At 36.2% G+C, this 22,252-nt stretch overlaps 1 protein-coding gene across 5 annotated transcripts in view; it reads left to right on the top strand.

Moving 5' to 3' along the window:
• The first annotated feature begins 719 nt into the window (after positions 1 to 719).
• The window catches only part of LOC126762200 (protein still life, isoforms C/SIF type 2), a 361,392-nt gene continuing 339,859 nt past the window's right edge, over positions 720 to 22,252 (top strand). For 3 of the 5 annotated variants that reach the window (XM_050478761.1, XM_050478762.1, XM_050478763.1), the window contains exons 1-2: positions 730 to 2,388; positions 15,340 to 20,740. In XM_050478761.1, the coding sequence (XP_050334718.1) occupies positions 17,795 to 20,740 (2,946 nt within the window). In that variant the 5' untranslated portion in view covers positions 730 to 2,388; positions 15,340 to 17,794. Of the gene's footprint in view, positions 2,389 to 15,339; positions 20,741 to 22,252 lie in introns of all 5 variants that reach the window. The other 2 variants (XM_050478764.1, XM_050478760.1) reach the window with 2 other exon arrangements.

Genomic DNA, 22,252 nt, shown 5'->3' on the forward strand with positions numbered 1-22,252 from the left:
AGCAACACGAAGAGAGCGCAAGCACAAAGTGGCGAGTAAAAGCACGCAAAATTTACAAACACGCCCAAAGGCTTTTCATTCTTGAATAGGCATAGAAAACAAAAGCGAAAACGCAACTCAGAGCAAGGCCAACTAAAGGGAGAGAGCAGCAGAGGGGCGCGTGACGTGAAAGTTTACAATGCCCGGAACTTACACGCTTACGTAAATAAACCATAAAAGGGAGCAAGTATTGAGCAGAAAAGAGTAAAGTATTAAAAAAGTTGAAGAGGGGTTGAGTAAAAGAGAGATTAGAGTATTACAAAAGATGGAGAGAGATTGGGTAACAAAGAGTGTAAAGTATTATAATACTCTCATTACTTTCAACATGAGAGCGCTCTTTCGTGCTTGCAAGCAAAACTGTTATAAATGAGTGGCGTAGAGCAGATTGCGCGCGCTCCAATTCACTCACGGCACGAAAGCTTTTTCGAAAATATTTGCTTTTTTACTTTTTATAACACTTGTCTGCTATAGAGATTTCGCGGAAATTGAAAATCAGGCGGTAGCTACGAAGCGCTTACGAAGTTGCAAATTCGCAACCAAAGCACAGCAGCTTTCACGAAGTGCCGCCAACAGCATTTATATGTGTGTGGCTGCTACAACGAATTGCGCCGACCAAAAACGAAGTATCCAATTGCAAACGAGCGAGTATGCACACGAAGCGCCATGCACAGCAACGATTCTACTGCTGCCATGGAGCATGGATGCTAGGATGCGCCGATTTCGCAGGCTGCGTGGAGAGCATGCGAAGCATAGCGCACGACTGTGCTGTGCTGTGGCCCGTTCGCGCTGCTAAGGCGCTGCTAAAGGAGCAGCAGAGCAGCAGAGTTTTGCTTGAATGCATGTGGTGAAAATCAGTCATAACGAGAACGTCGTCGGGTGCTGTGTACGTTTTAGAGCAGAAGCTAGCAATCAGTGAAGCTATTCGCGCGCTGTGAAAAAAAATCAAATTTACCCACACACACGCACACACATACACACGCCACAACACATACACGCGCGTACCGAACGCGCATACAACAAGCAAACACATAGCAATCAAAAGCAACAACATGAAATTCCTGTGAAATATATTCATCGCACTATATATCACGCTATATATCCGTATATATATATATATCTGTATATATATAGTAGAAAAATGTAAAATAAATCGGTGGCAAGTGCAGGGATGTGCGAAATTCCGTGAATTTACATGTGTCGTCGTTGGAAAATATGGAAATAAATGTTTACAAGTGTGCAACAAAATCAAAAGGTTGGTGTTTTGTTGGTGTAGTGTTGCCAGAAAATTGCGAAAAGCTGGCATAAGCAGCAAAGTATTAGAGAAAAATATATTATTGTCAGCGAAAAGGTGCACACGAGTGTGGAAAATGAAAAGAAAAAATAATAATTACAACAAAATTTTAATTACAACAAAATTTTAATACCAACACAAATTTCATTACAACAACAATTTGACATTAGTTGTCTATGAGAAATACCGTTAGAAATTCGCTATAAAAATATTGACAAACAAAGTGCAAGCGCCGAGCAGCAGCAGCAAAGCAGCGGCAGCGCTAGCAATTACCGTTATAACTTCAGTTGCAGCTACGCCAATTGCAAAACAATTTTTTCGAATTAAAGGCAGCGAGCACGAAATCCCACAGAATCAAAAAAGAACGAGAAAAAAGTAGCAAATGAAATCGAACTCACTTACAACTGTGTGTGTATGCATGTATGTGTGAGTGCAAAAAAGCAAAAAAAAAAAAAATAAACAACAGTGAAATAACGCAGTTATAACGGGGGCGTATTGATGGATTAAAAGGTGGCAAGCAAGCCAGCGAAAAGTGTAAGAAGAAGAAGAAGCAGGAAAATCCCGAAGCGGGAGCGCGGCTGTGGGCCGACGGGGGGGAATAGCAACAGTAACACAGTAATAAAAAACATAAAAGCAACAACAACAAGGCATTGCTAGAGCAGCCAGCAAATAGAAATGCCAAAACAAAAACAAAAATAAAGAAAACAACAATAAAAACAAAAGTAAAAAATAAAAAGCGAGAAGCGAAATAGTAAAAGAAAAAATATTAAAGGGAAAAGAGTAAAAAGTAAAAAATTCAAAGCGAAAAGCGTAAAAAGGAAGAAGTAAAAACGAACTAGGCGAATTTGTGGCAAATGAAACGGGCAAAACCGAGCGGCAGGCAGGCGTGAAATATAACGAGAAGAAAAACAGCAGCAGCAGCGCAACTCGCTGGAAATATTAGCAACAACAACAAAAACAACAAATTGATGGAAAAAACCGAGAAAAATAAATAGGAATTTGAAAAACAACAACAACGCGAACGCGCAACGCCCGCAGCAAGCGTGGCACAGTAAATTGTAATGCGAATAAGAATTAAAGCAGAAGCAACAAAACAAGATAAAGAAGCGAGCAGCAGCAAAAATACGCGCACACACACATATACATAGGCATATGTGTAAATGTGTTAGTATATACATGTGTGTGTGTGCTTGTAGCGCTGCTGGCGTGCTTGTGCAGGAACGCCTTATGTGCTGCAAAGAAAAAAACAACAACAATAACAACAACAACAAGGGTGCTAGCTGACAGGCAAGCCAGCCATGAGTAGGGCACGAGTAGCGAGTGGAGGTGAGGGGGGTGGCGCACTGCATTTCAGCTGGGCGAAAAGGCAGCAAGACGAAAAATCACAATAAAAGCGAGAAAACAGCAACAAAAACAACGCAAACGCACTTAACATAAATAACGCACACACAGACATACATATGTGTAAGGGCATACAAGTGTGTATGTGTGTGTGCGTGCATTTGTTAAGGAGCCATATGAAGACAAACACTTTTTGCGAATAACGGCACAACGGTTGCATGTGTTTGTATGTGTGTGTGCTTGCGAAATAGGAGCAGCGGCGACAGCGGCCGCGCACACAGCAAGCAACTTATAACACACTTTTATGCCATTTGCCTACATTTAGGCGCTAGCGAGCACACGTGAAGCGCAAGCCAGAAAAAACATAGATATAAACATATATGCATGTATGTGTGTGTTTGTGACAATCATTTTGCATATGTTTGCGCGTGTGTTTATTGCAAGAGTCGCACACATATAAATATGTGTGTGTGTGAGCGCGTTTTTGCCGCTCTTACTGCCGTTTGTTTAATATTTGGTGCGCTTGTTGTTGCTTTGTTGCATACATTTAGCCGCGCTATTTTCGCAAATAAAATATAAATAAAGCTAAATGTGTGAGGTGCGAAAATAAGCGAAAGTTTGCAGGTGTGGAATATGTTGTTGTGGAAATGTTTGGTAGCAAATCATGAAAATAATGAAAACAATTTTTTTTGCAAAGAATAGCAGTCGAATGCTGATATAAAGCAAATATAGTGGGCGGATATGGAGCGTCTATGGGATTTTCGAAAAGTTAACTCCGCCACTGGCGGAATTTGTTGTTTGTGGCAGTAAACATTTTTGTGTGAGATTGTTTTCTTGCGAAAATTTAGTGAAAGTCGAAAAAGCAGTGAAAAAGTTTGCAATCAAATTTTAAACATTTTTTGAAAATCGAAAAAAGTTTCGGAATCAAATTTTAATAATTTTTTTAGAATTGAAAAAAGTCTTACAATAAAATTTTAAAAAGTTTTTGAACATCGAAAAAAGTTTCAGAATCAAATTTTAATAATTTTTTTGAGAATTGGAAAAAGTTTGAAATAAAATTTTAAAAAGTTTTCGAACATCGAAAAAAGTTTCGGAATCAAATTTTAATAATTTTTTTAGAATTGAAAAAAGTCTTACAATAAAATTTTAAAAAGTTTTTGAACATCGAAAAAAGTTTCAGAATCAAATTTTAATAATTTTTTTGAGAATTGGAAAAAGTTTGAAATAAAATTTTAAAAAGTTTTCGAACATCGAAAAAAGTTTCTGAATCAAATTTTAATAATTTTTTTAGAATTGAAAAAAGTTTGGAATAAAATTTTAAAAAGTTTTGAACGTCGAAAAAAGTTTCAGAAACCAATTTTAATAATTTTTTTGAGAATTGAAAAAAATTCGATGTAGAAGTTTGAATCTGTTTTTAATTGAAAACATACGCTTAAATAAGATTCTGATTTTATAATAAGAAAAATTATAAATGAATGAGCCACAACTGACTACTCTAAGCCTTGAAAGGAGAAAAACAAAAAAAAAATTATCCAAATATAAATATATTATTTTTAATTAAATATATAGGCAAGATAAAAATGATAATAAAAAGTTTAAAAAATCAAAATAAGTTTTACCTTCGATGAAATTTGGTCAAATTCGAACAGAAAGACTTTAAGTAAACAAATAGAAAAAAGGATACAAGTTTTTAACTTAAAATTTAAAAGTGGCTTTATAAAGATATTTAAAATTTTATAGAAATATGAAAAAAAATCAAAATTTGTTTCGTTTCAATTAAATTTGGCCTGACCGCTTAAAGCCTTGGAGAAGGAATTTTGAGTAAAAAACGAGCAAAATTGAGTGTTAAAATATTGAATCGAAATTTATGTAGTTTCTTTATTGATTCATGAAAATAAAAAAAAAAATTATCAAAAAAATATTGAAAAATTCAATAAACCGGAATTAATTTTTGTCTTCAATTAAATTTTTCTCGCCAAAAGCAAGCACTTTAATAAACCTTGAAATGTATTAGAATATTACGACAAATGCTTACTTCTTAGTTTCCAAAAAATTTTCGTTCTTGGCAAATTAAATAAAAGTTTTGCTTTTATTCTTCTAAAGAATATTTCTAAAAATAATATTTGAGGCTCCAACTTTTTTGTTTAAAAAAATAAAATAATTAAAAATAAATGAAAATGAAAAAAATATTATTGTGCTTAGATAAATGTCTCATATTAATGCCACACAACAAATAAATTATTAATATTGTGCTCAAAAATTAATATTTGATCATTTGAGCATAGTTTTTCAGAAGCTTTGAATTACTTTATAAACAAATATTTAACAAAAAGTTTAAGGTTTTGTTTAAAAATTTACGAAAATTTTCTCATAATATTTTCTTCTAATACTTGAAACCTACTACAAAAAGCAGTTAATGTGTTAAAAAAAAAAACTTTTTTCATATTTTTTGTTCACTTTTTTTAAATTCTTTTTCGAAATTTTTTTGAAAATGTTTTTTTTTAACTTTTTTTTTAACTTTTTTTTTTTAAATCGAAAAAGGGAATAAAAAATAAATAATTTGCTACCTCAATTATGGCTGAAGGCTTCAGCAGTATTTTTCGGAAGGCATCTGTTTGCTGACAAAGTTTTCCTTAACGCTCAGGTTTCTTAAACATTTTTGCTACATTTAATAAAAAAAAAACTTCCGTCTACGAAAATTACTAATACTTGCAAATCCAATACAAAAGGCAATTAATGTGTTTAAAATTTTCGCCGAAAAAACATAAAATTTCCACCAAAAAGATATAACAAAAATATTATTAAGCATGCGAATGCAAAAGTAATAGCAATCTATAAAAAAAGCTCAAAAGGGACTCCACCAAACGCAATTTATAAATAAAATTGCAAAATTTTACGAATTACACTTTGCATATCGCCCAAAATAAAATGAATCTTTTCAGTCGCCAAAGAGATATTTTCAGCCCAAAAACCAATTACAATAATAAAAAACAGCAAACAACAAGCAAAAGACCTTAAAAAAACAAAAAGAACCGAAAACAACAAAAAACCTTAAGGAAACAAAAACTGAAAACAACAACAACAACAGCATAAAAAATCAGCAACGCACAACAAAGCCTAGCCACCTTGCTGCTGCAACGGCAACGGCAACCTTTTCTGCAGCTGCAATTGCACGCTGCTTCCTTCCTTGCTGGCCGAGCGGCAGCAGCGTCATCAGCTACGTCATGCATACAAGGATATTATAAACGTCACAGCCTTCATGTTTTCATGTCGTGCACATGCGATTATATCTACATGCACACACACACACCCGCACACATTTGCATTTTTGCAACGCTTGACTGCCGCTCTGTTTCGTATGCGTGTGCTTGTGTCGGTGCCCGTGTATTTGTGCAATTTCGTGAATTTATCTGTGCTTGTATTGGTTATGGATTTCAATGCTGCTTTTTCGGTTGTTGTTATTTTTTATTATGCACACACGTTGCATCAAAGTACTACAATTTGATTAGAATTCGTTGGTTGACGAAGTTGGTGGCATGCATTTATAGCTTGTTTACCGTTAATGGACAGTTTTGCTATGCGAAAAGTTTATAATTTTGATTGAGAGCTGCTTAAAGTATTCAAAATATTCAAAACATGGGTTGAGCATGGGTTTTTAAATAATATTTGTCTGAGGTGTGATAAGGGATTTTTGAAGCTTTTCTGGCTAAGCCTTCAGTGGAAAAATACAACTATTACAAATTATTGTTTTTGTAGTGCGTAAAGAATAGATTTTGGTAATTATTCTGCGTATCGTGTTTTTTCATAAAAATTGGACAGCCACAGTCCAAAGATGATACTGAAATTTTATTCGAAATTAAAAAATTAATAAAAGTGTAAATATTACAATGTAAAAGAAAACAAAAGAAATCAAGCGATTTCATAAATACTACGAACAAAATAAAATTAACTATAAATAATTAAAATAAATTGTAATTAAAAAACAATTAAATTATTTAATTAAATTAAAATTAAGTAAACATTAACTATATAATTAAATAATTTTTAAATACGACTGCAAAGAAAAAATAAATTTAATTAAAAGTAGGTAATACAACTCTAAACCAAAAATTTAAATAATTAATTTATTAAAAATGAAGTCAAATTTAATTGTTAAATTAAATTTTTTAACAAACAAAAATAAAACAAATTAAAGCTTAATAATATAATTTAATTTTTTCTTCAAAACTAAACTGTTTAATTAATTACAAATTAAGTAAATTTTAAATTTTTAATTAAATACTTTATAAATACTTCAACAAATGTAAATAAAATAAATTAAAATTTAATAACACAACAAACCTAATTGTTTAATTAGAAATTAATACAATTTTAATAATTAAATCAAATACTATTTAATAACAAATAGCAACAATTAAAATTTTTAATAATAATAATTAATAATAAATAACAACAATTAAATTAATTAGGTAATATAATTATAAACCTAAATTTTACCTAATTAATTAATTAAAAATTAAAAAAAAACAATAATTAAATTAAGTAATAATTAATTAAATAATAATAAATAACAAAAATTAAAGTAATTAGGTGGTATAATTTTAAACCATAACTTCACCTATCTAATAAATTTCAAATTAAGTCAAATTGAAATGTTTAATTAAATACTTTATTAATAATTCAACAAAAAGAAATAAAACAAAATATTTTATTTTCTAAAAACGAACCTAATTAATTAAAAAAAATTAAGAAAATTCGAATAATTAAATAAAATAATTAATTAGTTAATAATAAGAAACAACAATTAAATTCTTCAACAGAATTCAAAAAATAAATTCAGCTTATATTTCGACCTTAACAATTGTGAGTAAAATAAATGCGAAAAAAGTAAAATACAAAATCAAAATAAAATGAAATGAAATTAGTAGAGATTACAAATCCGGTTATTACCAAAAATATATGAAAAATATAATTCTTATGAGAGTGAAAAAATATGAAATAAATAGTTAGTTTGCGTCATACATGCCTACATTAAATAAAAATCCAGTAAACTGAAGAGATGCTTTTTAAACTTAATTAAATCAAATAAGTCGCAAAGCTCAAATTTCGCAAATAAATTTTTTTCACGATTTTTCCAATTATTATATTTACATATCAGAAATCATTGCTGCTGTTTTTAATTTAAGTGCAGTATTTTCCACTGTGAGATTACCTGCAAGTGTGGTTTTAGCTTTTCCCTTATACATGAAAACCGAGGGCAGTGTCTTCTATACACCCTGCACACTTTGGATAATATAAACTGAAGCCATGGCGATATTAGGTAGAGTCTAAAGCACACATAGCCACTGGTCAGATGGAAATAGAGGTCTTCATGCTGTCTATCTATCCACGAATGTATGTCCGGAATCAGTATGTGGGTCCACCATCCTTTACTTGAAGTTGCTGCCACATTGTGATGATTTTGGCATTTTTTACATGTCACATTTTCTAAGGGTTCCTTGAATTTGAGTCTTGAGTCCACTATTGTACCAAGGGACTTCAACTGTGGCTGTGAAATAATCGCACATTCTGCGATATTTTTCTTTCAATTTTCCTGGAGCTTATGAGCAGGACTTCTGCTGTCTGCTTAGCCAGCTCTAAACTCATGGTAGCAAACCATCGGCGCAAACCATTTATGCTAAATCTACACGGCTCGTCACGCTGTTGATTTATATATAAATATCAAATAAGACAAAGTTAATACAAAAACAAAGAAAATTTTATTAAATGAACAACCCATGCCAAGAAATAAAATTTTAGATTTTGTAAAGTTATAATTATGAAATAAAGCCAAAAGAAGAAATTAAAATTGAGAAATAAAACAAACCAACTAATATAAATTATTTAGTCAGGTTCAATTGAATTGGCATCTAGAGCCAATCCAACGCAACTTTTGCCAAATTAAGAAGATTTTTGTGGTTGGCTTAATAGAAAATTAATCAAGCCAAAGTAATTGAAAATTAATTGAAAACAAATTGAGTGATGTATATTATGAAATATAAAATTGAATAATATGATAGTTAAGCCCAATCGATGCAATACAAATTGAGCGAAATCAACTAATTAAAATAGATATATATAATTATATATAAGTAGCTGATTATACATATAATAGAAAGAAAAGAAATTGAATTTAATTATCTTCAAATAAAATATATGAGTTCAACTTCAAATTGTGTAAAATGAACGAAAAATAAGTGAAATTGAATTAATGAAGAGAAACTTAGTTGAACGAAAATAATTAAAAAGACTAAATATTTTCATGCTTTAAAATCAAACTCAAGTATAAGAAAATATTCAAAAATGGGGATAAAATTTTTGAGAGCATTTTCTAATCAGTCGAAAAGTTTCTAGCTTACCATAGTAAAACACATTTTTTTGGCGAAATTTCTTTTTTATTTATCCAATATATTGGGTAGTCGAAAAAGTCTTTTTGTATTTCTAATCAAACTTCAACTTATTTTTTTTTATATTTTTTTCCGCTTAAGACATTATTCTTTTCCAACACTATATGGTATGACACAATGAAATTGGTAGCACTAGAGATATACGACTGCAACGACATCTATTGACAAGATACGAAAAGACTTTTTCGACTAGCCAATAGTTCCCTAAAAGGGTAATACACTGATTATAGCGACCCTTCAAATTTTCGATACGTACGATTTTTTGTTTGCTTTAAAAAAAGACCTTAGTTTCGACGATCACCTGTTCATTCGACGAAAATTTCTTTTCAGCGAACATTCTTTAGAGATCTGAGAACAAAAAATATTCACTGGTGCCGAGACCAGGAGAATACCATGTATTCGCAAGCATTTTGAAGCCAACTTCATAGATTTTTGTCATTGCTTTCACAGACTTTTGACACGGTGCAATGCTTTGGTGAAACAGCACTTTCTTTTCTTCCAATGCGGCCGTTTTTGGGCGATTTTGTCCTTCATACGTTCCAATAACGTTATATTCGCGGTTTATAGTCCTTCCTTTTTCTAAAGTACTCAAAGAAACTTATTCTATGCACATCCCAAAATACATATGCCATAAACTTGCCAGCTGACTGTTGTGTTTTTCCACGCTTTGGAGCTGGTTCTTAGTTTGCAGTCCACTGGAATGACTGTCAATTGTACTTCAGAGTGAAATGATGGAGCCAAGTTTTATCCGTTGTCACATATCAACGCAAAAAGTGCGCTTTATTTCGCTTGAAGATCTCCAAACACTGTTCCGAATCATCAACTCATCGCTGTTTTGGGTCAAAAGTGAGCTTTCGCGGCACCCAGTTGGCACAGAGCTTTCTCATAACCAAATATTCCTGAATGAATGTATATAATCATGTTCAGTTCCTTAGAGTGCCTGTCATCTCAAGCAACTTCACTTTACGCTCATCTAAAATTATTTTGTGGACTTTTTTGATGTTTTCGTCGGTAACAACCTCTTTTGGGCGTCCACTGCGTTCTCTGTCTTCGAAGCTCATTTCACCACGTCTAAACTTAACATCCTTGATTATTGATTTTTTTGGAGTAGTGTCGAAGAACTCCTTATCAAGCCAAGTTTTTGCTTCAGCTGTATTTTTTACCTTCAAAATGAGCTATCAATACGCGAACTTCGTTTTCATCCATATTTTCACAATAACAAAAGTGGCTTCACTCAAAATGGTATAATTCACAAACTAAAGATCCGACAGTTGTCAAATTTATGCACGTTCCTTTTGAAGCTTAGGTCTAACTAAAATCATATGTAGTTTATTCCACTGCCGCCATCTATTTGTCATGCCGGAGACTGTTACAAAGTGCGCTTTCAAACAAAAAAATATTTCTTTAAAAAGCCTAAACTTTATTGTCGTTTTCAAATATCTAAGTGGCAACGGTTAGTTTAATTTGCAAGTAAAACTAAAAATTTTCAATATTTTCATCGCCTGGCAAACATAAATATTTGTAACTTCATATTTTTTCCAGCAACTGATCGGTCATTAATTCAAGTTGAGTGATTGCTGAATGTAAACCGACTTGCTGCTAACTTATTTGTCATTAATTGCTGGCATTTTGTGATTTATATGGCATACAAATGTACATGTGTATATGTATGTGTGTGTAGCATGTGATAGTTGTCAACGCTTAAACGTTATATGTGAGAGAACGCATGAATTGACAACCACATGTGTGTTTTTAGTAATATATATGCATATATTCTAGCGCTGAACGCTAGTTTGCTTGAGTGTGTGTGGTAGTGCACGAGCATTTCCACATATAAGAACGTACGCAATGTGCACTTGTATTAGCAATATGTCAGTGGGCATTTATTTGTTTGTTTGCAAACAAGGCTTGCTTCCTTTTTCCACTTCCTTTTCGCAGCACTAAATTTGCAACAATGCACAGCCCACAACAACAACGCCCCAGCGGCCCACCGGCAGCGCCACCAACGCCTAGTCGCTGTTCGGCAGCCAAACCGAAAGCACACACACACACACACACACACACACACACACACACACACACATAAATTATGATATAAATATGAGTGCGTTTGTGTGTGAGGCAACTAACAGCGACGACCATCAACTGGCCGCACAAACAACAACAACTTCGACAATCATTGACGATGTCCTTGCGCCAAAAACGTAAATGCAAAATAGAGAAGGTTTTTGCCTTCAATTTTCTGCTTTTAATTTTTATTGTTTTTTTTGTTGCCTTTTTATTTAAGTTTTTCCTCATTTTTTTTCTGTTTGTTTTTTTTTTGCGCTTCTCCACCTTTTATTATTACTTTTTTAACATGCTGTACACTTTACAGTGCGCACACACACACACATCATACATGCGTTGAAATTATAGCATACATGGGTGTGTGTTGTGTTGTTGTTTTTGTTGTTTTTCGCCAGCTATTGCACGCATGCAAAGAATGTGTTATAAGGCCTCGCAGCGGATGTCCTTCACCGTTTCATATCGGCAACCAAGCAAACAAGCATACACACAGGCGCACGGGCGTGTTTGTTGCGTTCAGCGTTGTTGGCTTGTTGGCTTGTTAGCTTGGGCTAGTTGCATGCGAAAGCGATATATAAAATGAAAATACATGCGCGCGTGTATGTGTGTGTGTGTGCTTGCGCATATTGTTTGGTATTTTTCGCATATCTCCGCTCGTGCAATTTGAACTTTTTTCCTTCCTGCGTATGTGCAGTATTTTTCACGCGTGCTCATACAAATTTGAATGCCATCCGCTGATACACTTGCATGTCATTTACTGTTTTTAAGATTTTTAAGCTTAAGCTGTTAAATTCTAAGAAAATAGTTGGAGGTAAAACCAATGTGTAGACTAAACTTTCACAGTCTTGCATATATTTATATACTTAAGGTTTCCTTTAAGGTTTAGAACAAATTGATCGGTGCTACTTTTCATTGAAAGTTGGTGCTTTAGGCTGCAAGTGACATTTGGCTCAAAATGGTTTTTTTGCGTTTCTTCTGAAATGAATTTTTAAAGTGTAGTGAGTATCTGGTCGAGTTGTCGTTGATAATGCCACGTATACACTATTATTCCCACTCCTGTTCATTTTACCATTCATTATTCAATAGCTTTAGTTTTTCTATTCTTACCCCATAAATCTGATTCTAAAGTTCCTGTTCTAAATCGTAATATTGATAAAAATCCTGTAAATCCTGTGTAAAAATTAGATACTCACGGCATGATATCTTGCATAAATCGTTCGTCCCTACAATTTATTAAGGCTTAGTAGTTAAAAAAAGGGATTTGTAAGGAAGTGAAGAAATACTGAAAAGCTAGATGCTGGCATTTAAGATTGTGAGATTGAGAAAAAACACTCCAATCGTTGTTTGGCACAGCAGGCCTTTACGACAGTTGGTACAGTAATTTGATGCTCTGGCGGTCCAAAAGTCTTCTAGTGTTGATAAAAACTATCTAAAACACGACTTTCTGGTTTGTGATTTCTACAAATTTCTCTAAGGACTGCGGCAAAAAAATGGGTTTTCTTAAGAAATTGTAGTTATATGAAAATTTTTCTCGAATATATTATATCGTCATTGTAATATCATTTTTCATAAGTTGACAGAAAGAAAAAAAATGATGTAATAGAAACCACTCACATTGAAACAAATTTTGAGTTTTGGGTATAAAATGTTTATATATTGGTTATAGCTGTCAGTAGAGCTGAAAATTTAACGCTACATTAACATATGTGATATGATCTGGTGAATAAAAAAAAATGCAATAAAAACTCAATTTAAATTTTTTGATTATACGTTGTTTTGCATTTTAGTTGACGATATACATATATGTTATATTATATACTTTAGGGCTCTGACTCGTTACCACTGTAGTTGGTTTCATGCTCCGCGATTGCCTGTTTTAAATATTTTCTTATTTATACTTGATCCTATCATAAGTGTCAGCACGCTCATCTTCCCTTGGTGTTAACAACGCTGCTCGAATCAAAGACTTTTTTGAGTATCTCCAAATATCTGTGAGTTATTTGGCAAGCCATGTTCTCCAACTATGAACACAAACTGAAACAGACCAAATAGAAAAGTCCACGGACTACTCCAATTATGCACCAATTACAGCGACCCTCGAAACTTACGACGTCATTTTGTTAGTAAAATTTGTCCTTTGCATCAAAAAAGGCCTCACTTTTAGCGATTACCTCTCCATTCGACGAAAACTTCTTGCCAGTAAACATTCTTTTGAGATCTGAGGACAGGCCAGGTCTGCAGAATATGCTAGATCCAGAAACAATTGATATATGAATTTATAGATTTTTGCCGTCGGTTTCACTAACTTGAGACACGGTGCCTTGTCGTGGTGAAACAGCACTTCTATTTCTTTCAAATGCGGCCGTTTTTTGGCGATTTCGTCCTTCAAACAATTTAATAACGCAATAGGCGCTGTTGAGGTTATTTCCTTTTTGAAGGTAGTAAAAAAATAATATTCCAAAATATAGACGTCAAAACCTTGCCTGCCCACTTTTTTCAACGCTTTAGAGCGGACTGTCTATTGGTCATCGAAGTGAAAGAGCCAAGTTGAATCCATTTTCACATACGAGGTATGGTTTATTTCGATTTAACATCTCCAAACACTGCTTCGAATCATCATCGTTTTTTTTGGGCCAAAAGTGGGTGCCGCCCTTTGCACAGCAGCTTTCTCATACCCAAATATTCGTAAACGATATGATGTAAACATTCAGTTGATTATGATATTATATTGCCTGCTATTTTATACAACTTTTTGTTACGGTCATTGAAAATGATTTTGTAGACTTTTGTGATTATTTCGACGATAACAACCTCTTTTGGGCGTTGATAGCGTTGACCGTATTCGGTGCTCATTTTACGTCGTCTAAACTTAGCCTTCTAATCCACGATGTTTGATTTTCCTGGTTCAGTGTATAGAAACTCTTCATAAAGACAAGTTTTCGTTTCAACTGTATTTTTCCCCTTCAAAAAGCAATATTTTATTAACAAACCGAATCAATTTTTTTCCATATTTTCACAATAACAAAAGTGGCTTCACTCAAAGTGAAATAACTCACAAACTAATGAGCTGACAGCTGTAAAATTTACACACAAACCTCTTGAAGGCTAGAGCTAAAAGAAACTCATGTGGTTATGATGCTAGTGGCGCCTTCTACGTGCCAGACCGGGGACTTTTCAATTGAGTTGTTATACCGGATATTTGTTCGAAATTTTGGTTATTAGGTTGAATTGAACAAACACGACTACATTTCCAATAAAAAATGTTGCTCAACTATTTGTGAAGTATTTTAAATATTCAATTAGAACTCTTTCAAAGCTCTTAGTTAAGTTTTATTAGTTATGTATTGCCTATAATTTGATCTAGGCAATTTATGGCCAAAGTAATGGGACTTAAAACGAAATTTAATGCAAAGCAATGTGGCAAATTCTGCCGTTTGGTGAATTAATATCTAGAATATGCGTTAAAATATGCTATTTAATTTTGAAGTTTTTTTTAAATGAATAATTTTTAAATGTTTGCATTTGAGCTAACTTTAGCCATAATATAGTGTGAAAAATAATAGTTTCTTTTTTTCATAAAATTTGGGTTTCATAGATGTAAATTTGGTTGGCCTAAAGGTAGGCTAAGTTACTAGTTTCTTAGAGGTAAATTGGATTAGCCTAAAGATAGGCTAGGTTGGTATTTTTTTATGAGTAAACTTATTTACACTATAGGTAGGCTAAATTAATAGTTTCCTAGAAGTAAATTTGGTTAGCATGAAGGTGGACTAAGTTAATAGTTTCTTAGAAGTAAATTTGGTTACCCTAAAAGTAGGCTAAGTTACTAGTTTCAAAAAGTAAATTGGGTTAGCCTAAAGGTAGGCCAGGTAGGTAGTTTCATGAAAGTAAATCTGGTTAGCCTAAAGGTAGGCTAGGTTAGTAGTTTCATGTAAGTAAATTTGGTTAGCCTTTAGCTGGGCTGCGATAATTTTTTTTACTTCTACTATACGTATGGACCTCATACTAGATTTAGTTGGCTTTAATTGACTTTCGTAACTGTTGACAGCTTTTATTGTAAAATATTAAATAATACGCCTTTGTTGTTGTTGTTTATTGAACACGTCGCTGCTGCACACATGCTTTGCCTATTAAACGAGAATTTCTTCTATTCAACTACAGTTTGGTCCTTTGAACAATTTGAAGCTTTCAAATATGCGACCAGCGAAGTGTAAGACACACACACATAATAAATAATAAACGAAATAGCGTGTACTAGTGCGAATATGGCACTGAATACAGTTAATCAAAATTTTGCGAAATGTAGTTAGTGCAAAACAGTGAAGCGAAAATGTTGGCTGACATGCAAAGTGATTGAAAATATTCAGGCATTACGAAAAAGCAATGAAATTTATGCAAAAATGTGCGAGAGCATAAATACATAGTAAATATAACGGAATATAACGGCAAGGTGCTACACATAGAATACAGTGATGGCCACGAGAACTGCGTGTGACTGCAATTTAAATTAGCAACGATTTAACGGTATATTTTAGTGAAAAATAAAACAAATATTTATTTAGTAAGCGTTAAGTGTGTTATAGATAATAAACTGCATAGTCAAAGCGTTGTTTTGTGTTTTTGAATAATTCATTTAGCTATAAATGGCAATTAAAAAACTAACGGTAATCAAAACTAGCGAGAAAGAAATAATTCAATAAAATAGCAAAAGCGTTCTTATTGGTGTCTATTAAGTGTTAAAATATTACAGTTAACTTATTAACGTATAATTATGCAAATATTATGCAAATAGTCAGTAAATATATAAATAAATGTTTATTTAGAAATGCAAAAAACAGTCGACAGCGCTGAACCATTATAATGGCAACAGCGAAAGTGAGCGAAAATAGTGAAAATAGTTTACAAAAACGTTTAAATAAGTGTTAGAAAAAATATTATTATATAAGTAGTTAAATATAGCTGACGCGCAAGTGCAAAAAATAGTAAAAAAAAATAAAGTTAATTAATAAAAAATTCAAATACAAAAAAGGTGCTAATACAAAGTGTTTAAAAAATAATAATAATAACAACAAAAATCTATAAATTCATGAAATCAAAAATACGAAAAATAAGCGTAGTGATTTTGTGGCTTTGCTTCAAAAATACACATTTAATTTTTTTTCCTACGAACGCCTATAATTTGCATTGATTAACGAGCGCGGTGCAACGCCGAGCACTCGCGACCAACTTTTGAGTCAGCGCTACCACGTCGTCAAAGGCGCGTCGTTAGTGGACAAGGCGCCATCATATCAGCTAAAAAGTAGCGTCACAAATTGCCGCGTAGCGACGCTGCGCTCAATGGGCGACGACGTTGGAACGCAAGCTTGACGCGCATACACAGTTTTTCAGTTAACACTAGTGCGATTAAGTAGTTAAAGAGATTGATATTATTACATAATAAAAGCAGCACATGGTGCTAGCAGAGAAAGCGCTGCGAAGAGCTTTTTAGAGTAAATTGCATAAACCCTAAATGTAGGCAACACAAAGTAACAAATAACGAAAATTCATACTTCATTTAAGTATTAAAGAAAAATACTTACAAAAACACAAGCGTTTACAATAATAACAAAAAGGATTCAAAAAGCAAATAACTTAAGCGCACAAGCTGGCAATGGCTGCAACGTAAACGTTTACAGCTGCAGGACACAACGCACATTGGCATGTTTTTGGTTGCACCACAAGCGCGCCACAAATTGCCAAACACAAAACCTATTAGAAAAATAAGCAAAGCCAGAAACCGCTGGAGTGTAGACATTTCGTGTCAATCAACCGAAGCTTACCACCCATCCCAACGGCAAGGACGCAGCCTTAACGCACAACCAACACACCAATTCCACAACTTGATTGAAGCCTGCGCACACGCGCGCTTAACGCCAACGCTCGCACAACAATCACAAATCAACCGCGCGTCATTGCCGTCACACTACCACGCCAACGCACCATTTACCAGCGCCTCCGCCCAACCAACATTAGCTGCAGCGCTCTACCGTTTAAGGTGGCGCGACAGCAAATTCAACTGTAAAGCAACCGTAACCTATACCGCGTTACCGCAAACCCAGCGGCGCGCGCCAGCAAACAGCAATCACAGTCGCGCCGCGCAGAAAAACGCAAGCCAACATACGCGTTTAATAGCACTTACTGAACGCGCTGCCATACGACAAACATACATAGAAACGCACAACACTACACTACGCCGCTGGACGTCACTGGACATACGCGGGGCACAAGACCGTCGACGTCGAGCCGCCTGTGCGTCGCCTGTGCTGAATAGCCGCTCATTCTGGCCGCCTCACATAACAGCGAAAGCGATAACAACAATTCTGTTAGCGGCAGTGGCAGCGATAAGAAGTCCTTCTCGTTGCATTGCTGTTGCGTGATAGTCGACATAACGCCAGTTTCACAGTCCGCGCGTTTGACATCGGCAACAACGGCCTCGGGAAGGGATGTAACCGCTGGCGGCAGCGGTGGTGGCGGTGGCGGCGGTGTACTCGGTGATGGTGTGTCACAGCTAGCGAGTAGTCTTTTCCGTTTTGGGAGCAAAAAACGCGGCGTCTGCATTTGTGATGCACAGTGCCGAATGCAGGCGCTGGAACAGGCACAATTGGGTCAGCTGGACCCGGCGCTTAAGACACATCATGGCTCATTGGATCGCCTCTTGCAGCAGCAGGAAAAACAGCTGCAATTAGCGCCACAACAACAACACCAACAACTACAACAACGACCAAGCGCCTCAGCCGTGCACTCGATGGGCGGCGTCATTGATGGTGGCGGCTCAGGCGCGCTGCTCGGCTCTGCCGATTCGGATGGTGACGGCGATGATGAGAAGGAGCCTGAGTTGCCGCCACGTCCACCATCGCGCATAAAATCACAAACACACGTGCGTCACATAAAGGAGGAATTCGACCGCGGCGTGGAAGTTGAGAAATTCTATCACCAAATCAATGGCGATATTTTTGAGATCACGCGGCGTGTGCGCGCACGTGATGAGGACACCATCGAACAGAAAGTGATCAAGCGTAAAGGTTCGGTGCGCCTACCACCAGAGCCACCACCACGACAAGCTTCGGCTGCGGCGTCAGCAGCAGCAGGAGCGCTCCCGCAGGTTTATCGCGCGCATGGGCACGGTCATGTGCATCAGCATCATGTGCACCGTCACGGCGCGGAGAGCGGCAAACCGCAGTTGCCACCACGCCGTCAGAAGAGCGCTGAGGAGGTGCCGGTCTCGAAGAGCACAACGCGCGCACCTGAAGAACTGGAATGGTTTGATCGTAAAGCGCAACAGAGACATTCGGCACGTTCGGCTGAAAGTGGTGCGGTGCGCGAAGAGACCATCGAGTGGTTGGCGCGTCAGAGAGGGCCGGTGCGTACGTCCTCTGGTCCTAGTGAGATTACCGTAATGAAGGATGAGGTGCCCGATTGGCTCTTAGAGCATTTGCCACGCAAACGTTCCATGGCCGAACGGCCAACTGAATCAAAGACGAGCGCTGCTTCCTATGCCAAGGCGCTGAAAGAGGAATTGGCTGAACTGTTGAAGAAGCCACTATCTAGACAGAGCTCTGCTCAACATAGCGAGTTTTCGTTGCTCAAAACCGACATTGTTGAGTGGCTAACGAAATTGCAGACGTCGTCACGCAGCTCGGCGCGCGAGGAAGCCCCACCGCCGAAAACGCGTCGCGCGCATCATCGACGCAATGGCAGCGGTGATACGCAACGTTCGCATTCGCAGGAGGATGCCACTGTCGCACAACAGGCGGCGCGCAAGCGGCACTCGTTGGGTCACAGTGACCGCAGCGAGGAAGAGATGCTCGACTGGATTGCGTATCCGCTGAATAGGCTGCAATCGTTAGGCAAGCCACCGCAACTGCAACCGGTGCCGACGATGGACCGACGTCAGCCTTTCGTCGAGTTGCATCACAAGCCAGCAATACCGCCGCTGCAGTCACAGCTACACCAACAACAGCCTATATGTGCAGAACGCGAGCGGCGATCACATGAACGTTCGCGCGAACGTAAGCTGCGACATTCCGCTAGTGAAGTTGTGACTGCGCCCACCACCTCGGCCGCAGCGCAAAGCCAATTAGAGCGTTTGTATGCCAAACCGCACAAGGAACGTTATCAGTATGTGCCTAAGGATGCCAAGGATATAATGTTGCCTCCCAAGGAGAGCGCTATGACCACTGCCGCCACCAGCTCTACTGTACGCGAATCGAAGCGTGAACGTTCGCGTCGCCATCAGACACAACGTTCGGCCACCGTTTCGGACATGTCCGGTCATCACAACGGCGGCCTTAAACGCAAATCGTCATCGGCCGAACGTGCGCCGCGTTCGCCATCGCCTTGCAATGATCCCGCCTGTCGTTTGCTCCCCATTTGCACTGATCCCCACTGCCGTTTCCTCGAATGTCAAACAATAGAACGCGGCGCCGGCATGACAGTGACCACATCGGCGTCAACGATCAACCTCGCACGTCATCAACAAGTGGCGCGCGCACAAATGCACACAGTGCCTGCACACATAACGTCGGATGACACACCAACGCCGCCACCACCACCGCCTCCTACGTCACAGCAACAACAACAACAACAGATGCAACAATTCCAATCGGCACCACAGCGACGCCTCGTCATTTGCCACGAGTGTCGCTCGTGTGCGCCGTTACTCACCTGCCAGAATCGAAAATGCTTCAATGCCGCCAAATGCAACTCACTGCCCCGCAGCGCAGCGGATTTTAATCGACTGCGCACCACACTCGCTCAGCCGCCGACAACGCTCGACGACATCGAACCGGCGCCGGAGACGCCATCACCACAAATGCCCCGTCATCCCGGCATGCAATATCGCAGCAACTCTCAGCCGAATACGCTGCAACGTGGTGACTCAGCTGCCGCCTTATGGCAACAGGACGCCATGGCCGCGGTGGGGAGCGGTCCTATGCTGACTACCGGTATTGCAACGCATACTATTTTGTCGAGGTCGCAACCACCGCTGCCGCCTTCATCGCTACACATCACGCATGCGGCCAATGGTCGCCACTACTATAACGGTCGCAACGGTAACGGTATGTCACATTTAAATGGCACCAACGGCAAGCTTATGAAGTCCGCATCGGCGGCATCGTTAAATTCGCGTCGACGTCGTCACAAAACGGTGCATTTCGGTGAGAATTTACTACGCGAAGTCTGTCAAAATCGTAAACTAATCAAAACTGAACAAGTTCCGTCCGGTTCGGCGCCGATGAAGGCCAACATCCAGATGCTGTACAATTTCGTCGAGGGTGTGTTGAGCGCGTGGGTGGACGACGACGAGGAACAGGTGCGTTCCGGTGCCGAATCAGAGCCCGAACAGGGCACAATGGCATTGAAACCGATTTACCGTTGTAATCGACTGCGCTATCAGTGCATCAAACGTATCGTCGAGGAGGCGGCAGAGCTGCATGGCACGCTGAAGTTGGGCAATTCGCGTTATCGACACAGACATTGGCGCAGCACCGCCAAGCAATGCAACGAAATGTTTCTGCGAAAGGTAAGTTTTTAGAAATCAAATTGAAAAGGGTTGCCACATTTATCTAATTTAAAAAGTCTTATACATAAATTTAATAAATAGTACAATATTGATGTTAAAAACGCTTTTGGGTAAAATTTTTCACAAAAATATGTTTACAGAGTTGCCACCTGATTTTAAATTTAAAAAAATTAAAAAGCTTAAATTACAATTTTTATATAAAATTAAAGCTAAACATTTTGATATTACGAAAACTCTTCACATTAAGAAAAACTAATTGGATGGTTGCCACCTTCATAATTTTTTTAGCTTGTAAAAAATGCTGTTAATATGAGCATATTATATTTTTTTATATCAAATAACAACTATTTGAACTTACAAATAAGTGTTATTTAAAGAAAATATATCCGCGTGACCTTGCCACCTAATCGGAAATGCAAAAAAATTAAATTTAGGAAGTAAAGTTGTTCACGAAAGTTGGATTTTATTCATTATTATTAACTTTTGGCTTTGACATTTTTTATCGATAAATATATTTTTCACAATCGATTTCGATATCATATATTTCTTTCCTTAATTAGATTAATTTGTTACCATATATATTTTTGAGCGCGTAATTAAAACGAAGTTCTTACTGTTTTCTCACAAATTTCAGAATATCTTTTAACTTTTTTCGATAACCAATTTTGATTATTTTACCTTTATTTGATATAATATATTTATGTACATACATACATATTTAAGACATTTCCTTTAAATTTTGAGTACAATTCCATAATTTCTTTCGTTAACTGCAAATATCATATCGATATCGATGTTTTTTATTTCGATAAAATTATGAAAAAATATTATATTAGTTGTTACAATCCATATCGATAATTTGTGCATCGTTAAGTTCAGATTAAGCTAATCGATTAATTTTAATATATATATTCGATAAATATATAATAATTAAATTTAGCGATCATTTTTATGAACAATATCGAATTTTTATTTCGATAAAATTTTCAAAAATATCGCATGGATTGTTAAAAATCATGTCAATAATTTGTATTTCGATAAGTTTAAATTAAATTAATCGATACATTTTAATAGATAATCGATAGCTGCAAACATCATATCGACAGTTTTTATTTTGATAAATATAAGCATACAATGAATCGATAATTTTTATCTGCAACATTGATTTTTTATTTCGATATTGTTATAAAGATTATATTTAATGTTAAAATTTCATCGATAATTTGTATTTCGATAAGTTAAAACTGAATTAATCGGAAAATTTTAATAGCTATTTTAATATTCTGCAGCTGCAAATTTATATCGATACTTTTTATTTCGATAAATATACAAGAATTAAATAATCGATATTTTTTATCGACATTTTTATGAAACAAAAATTCATAAGTATTGTTTTATGCAAAACCTTGTATCGATAAATTTCATTATATCGATAATTTTTATAAATTCTTTTATCGCTAATTCCTTAAACTAACCCTTACTAAACATTTTAAATCTTCTTTTCACTAACAC

Source organism: Bactrocera neohumeralis, chromosome 6, assembly GCF_024586455.1.
Source record: "Bactrocera neohumeralis isolate Rockhampton chromosome 6, APGP_CSIRO_Bneo_wtdbg2-racon-allhic-juicebox.fasta_v2, whole genome shotgun sequence".
NCBI lineage: Eukaryota > Metazoa > Arthropoda > Insecta > Diptera > Tephritidae > Bactrocera > Bactrocera neohumeralis.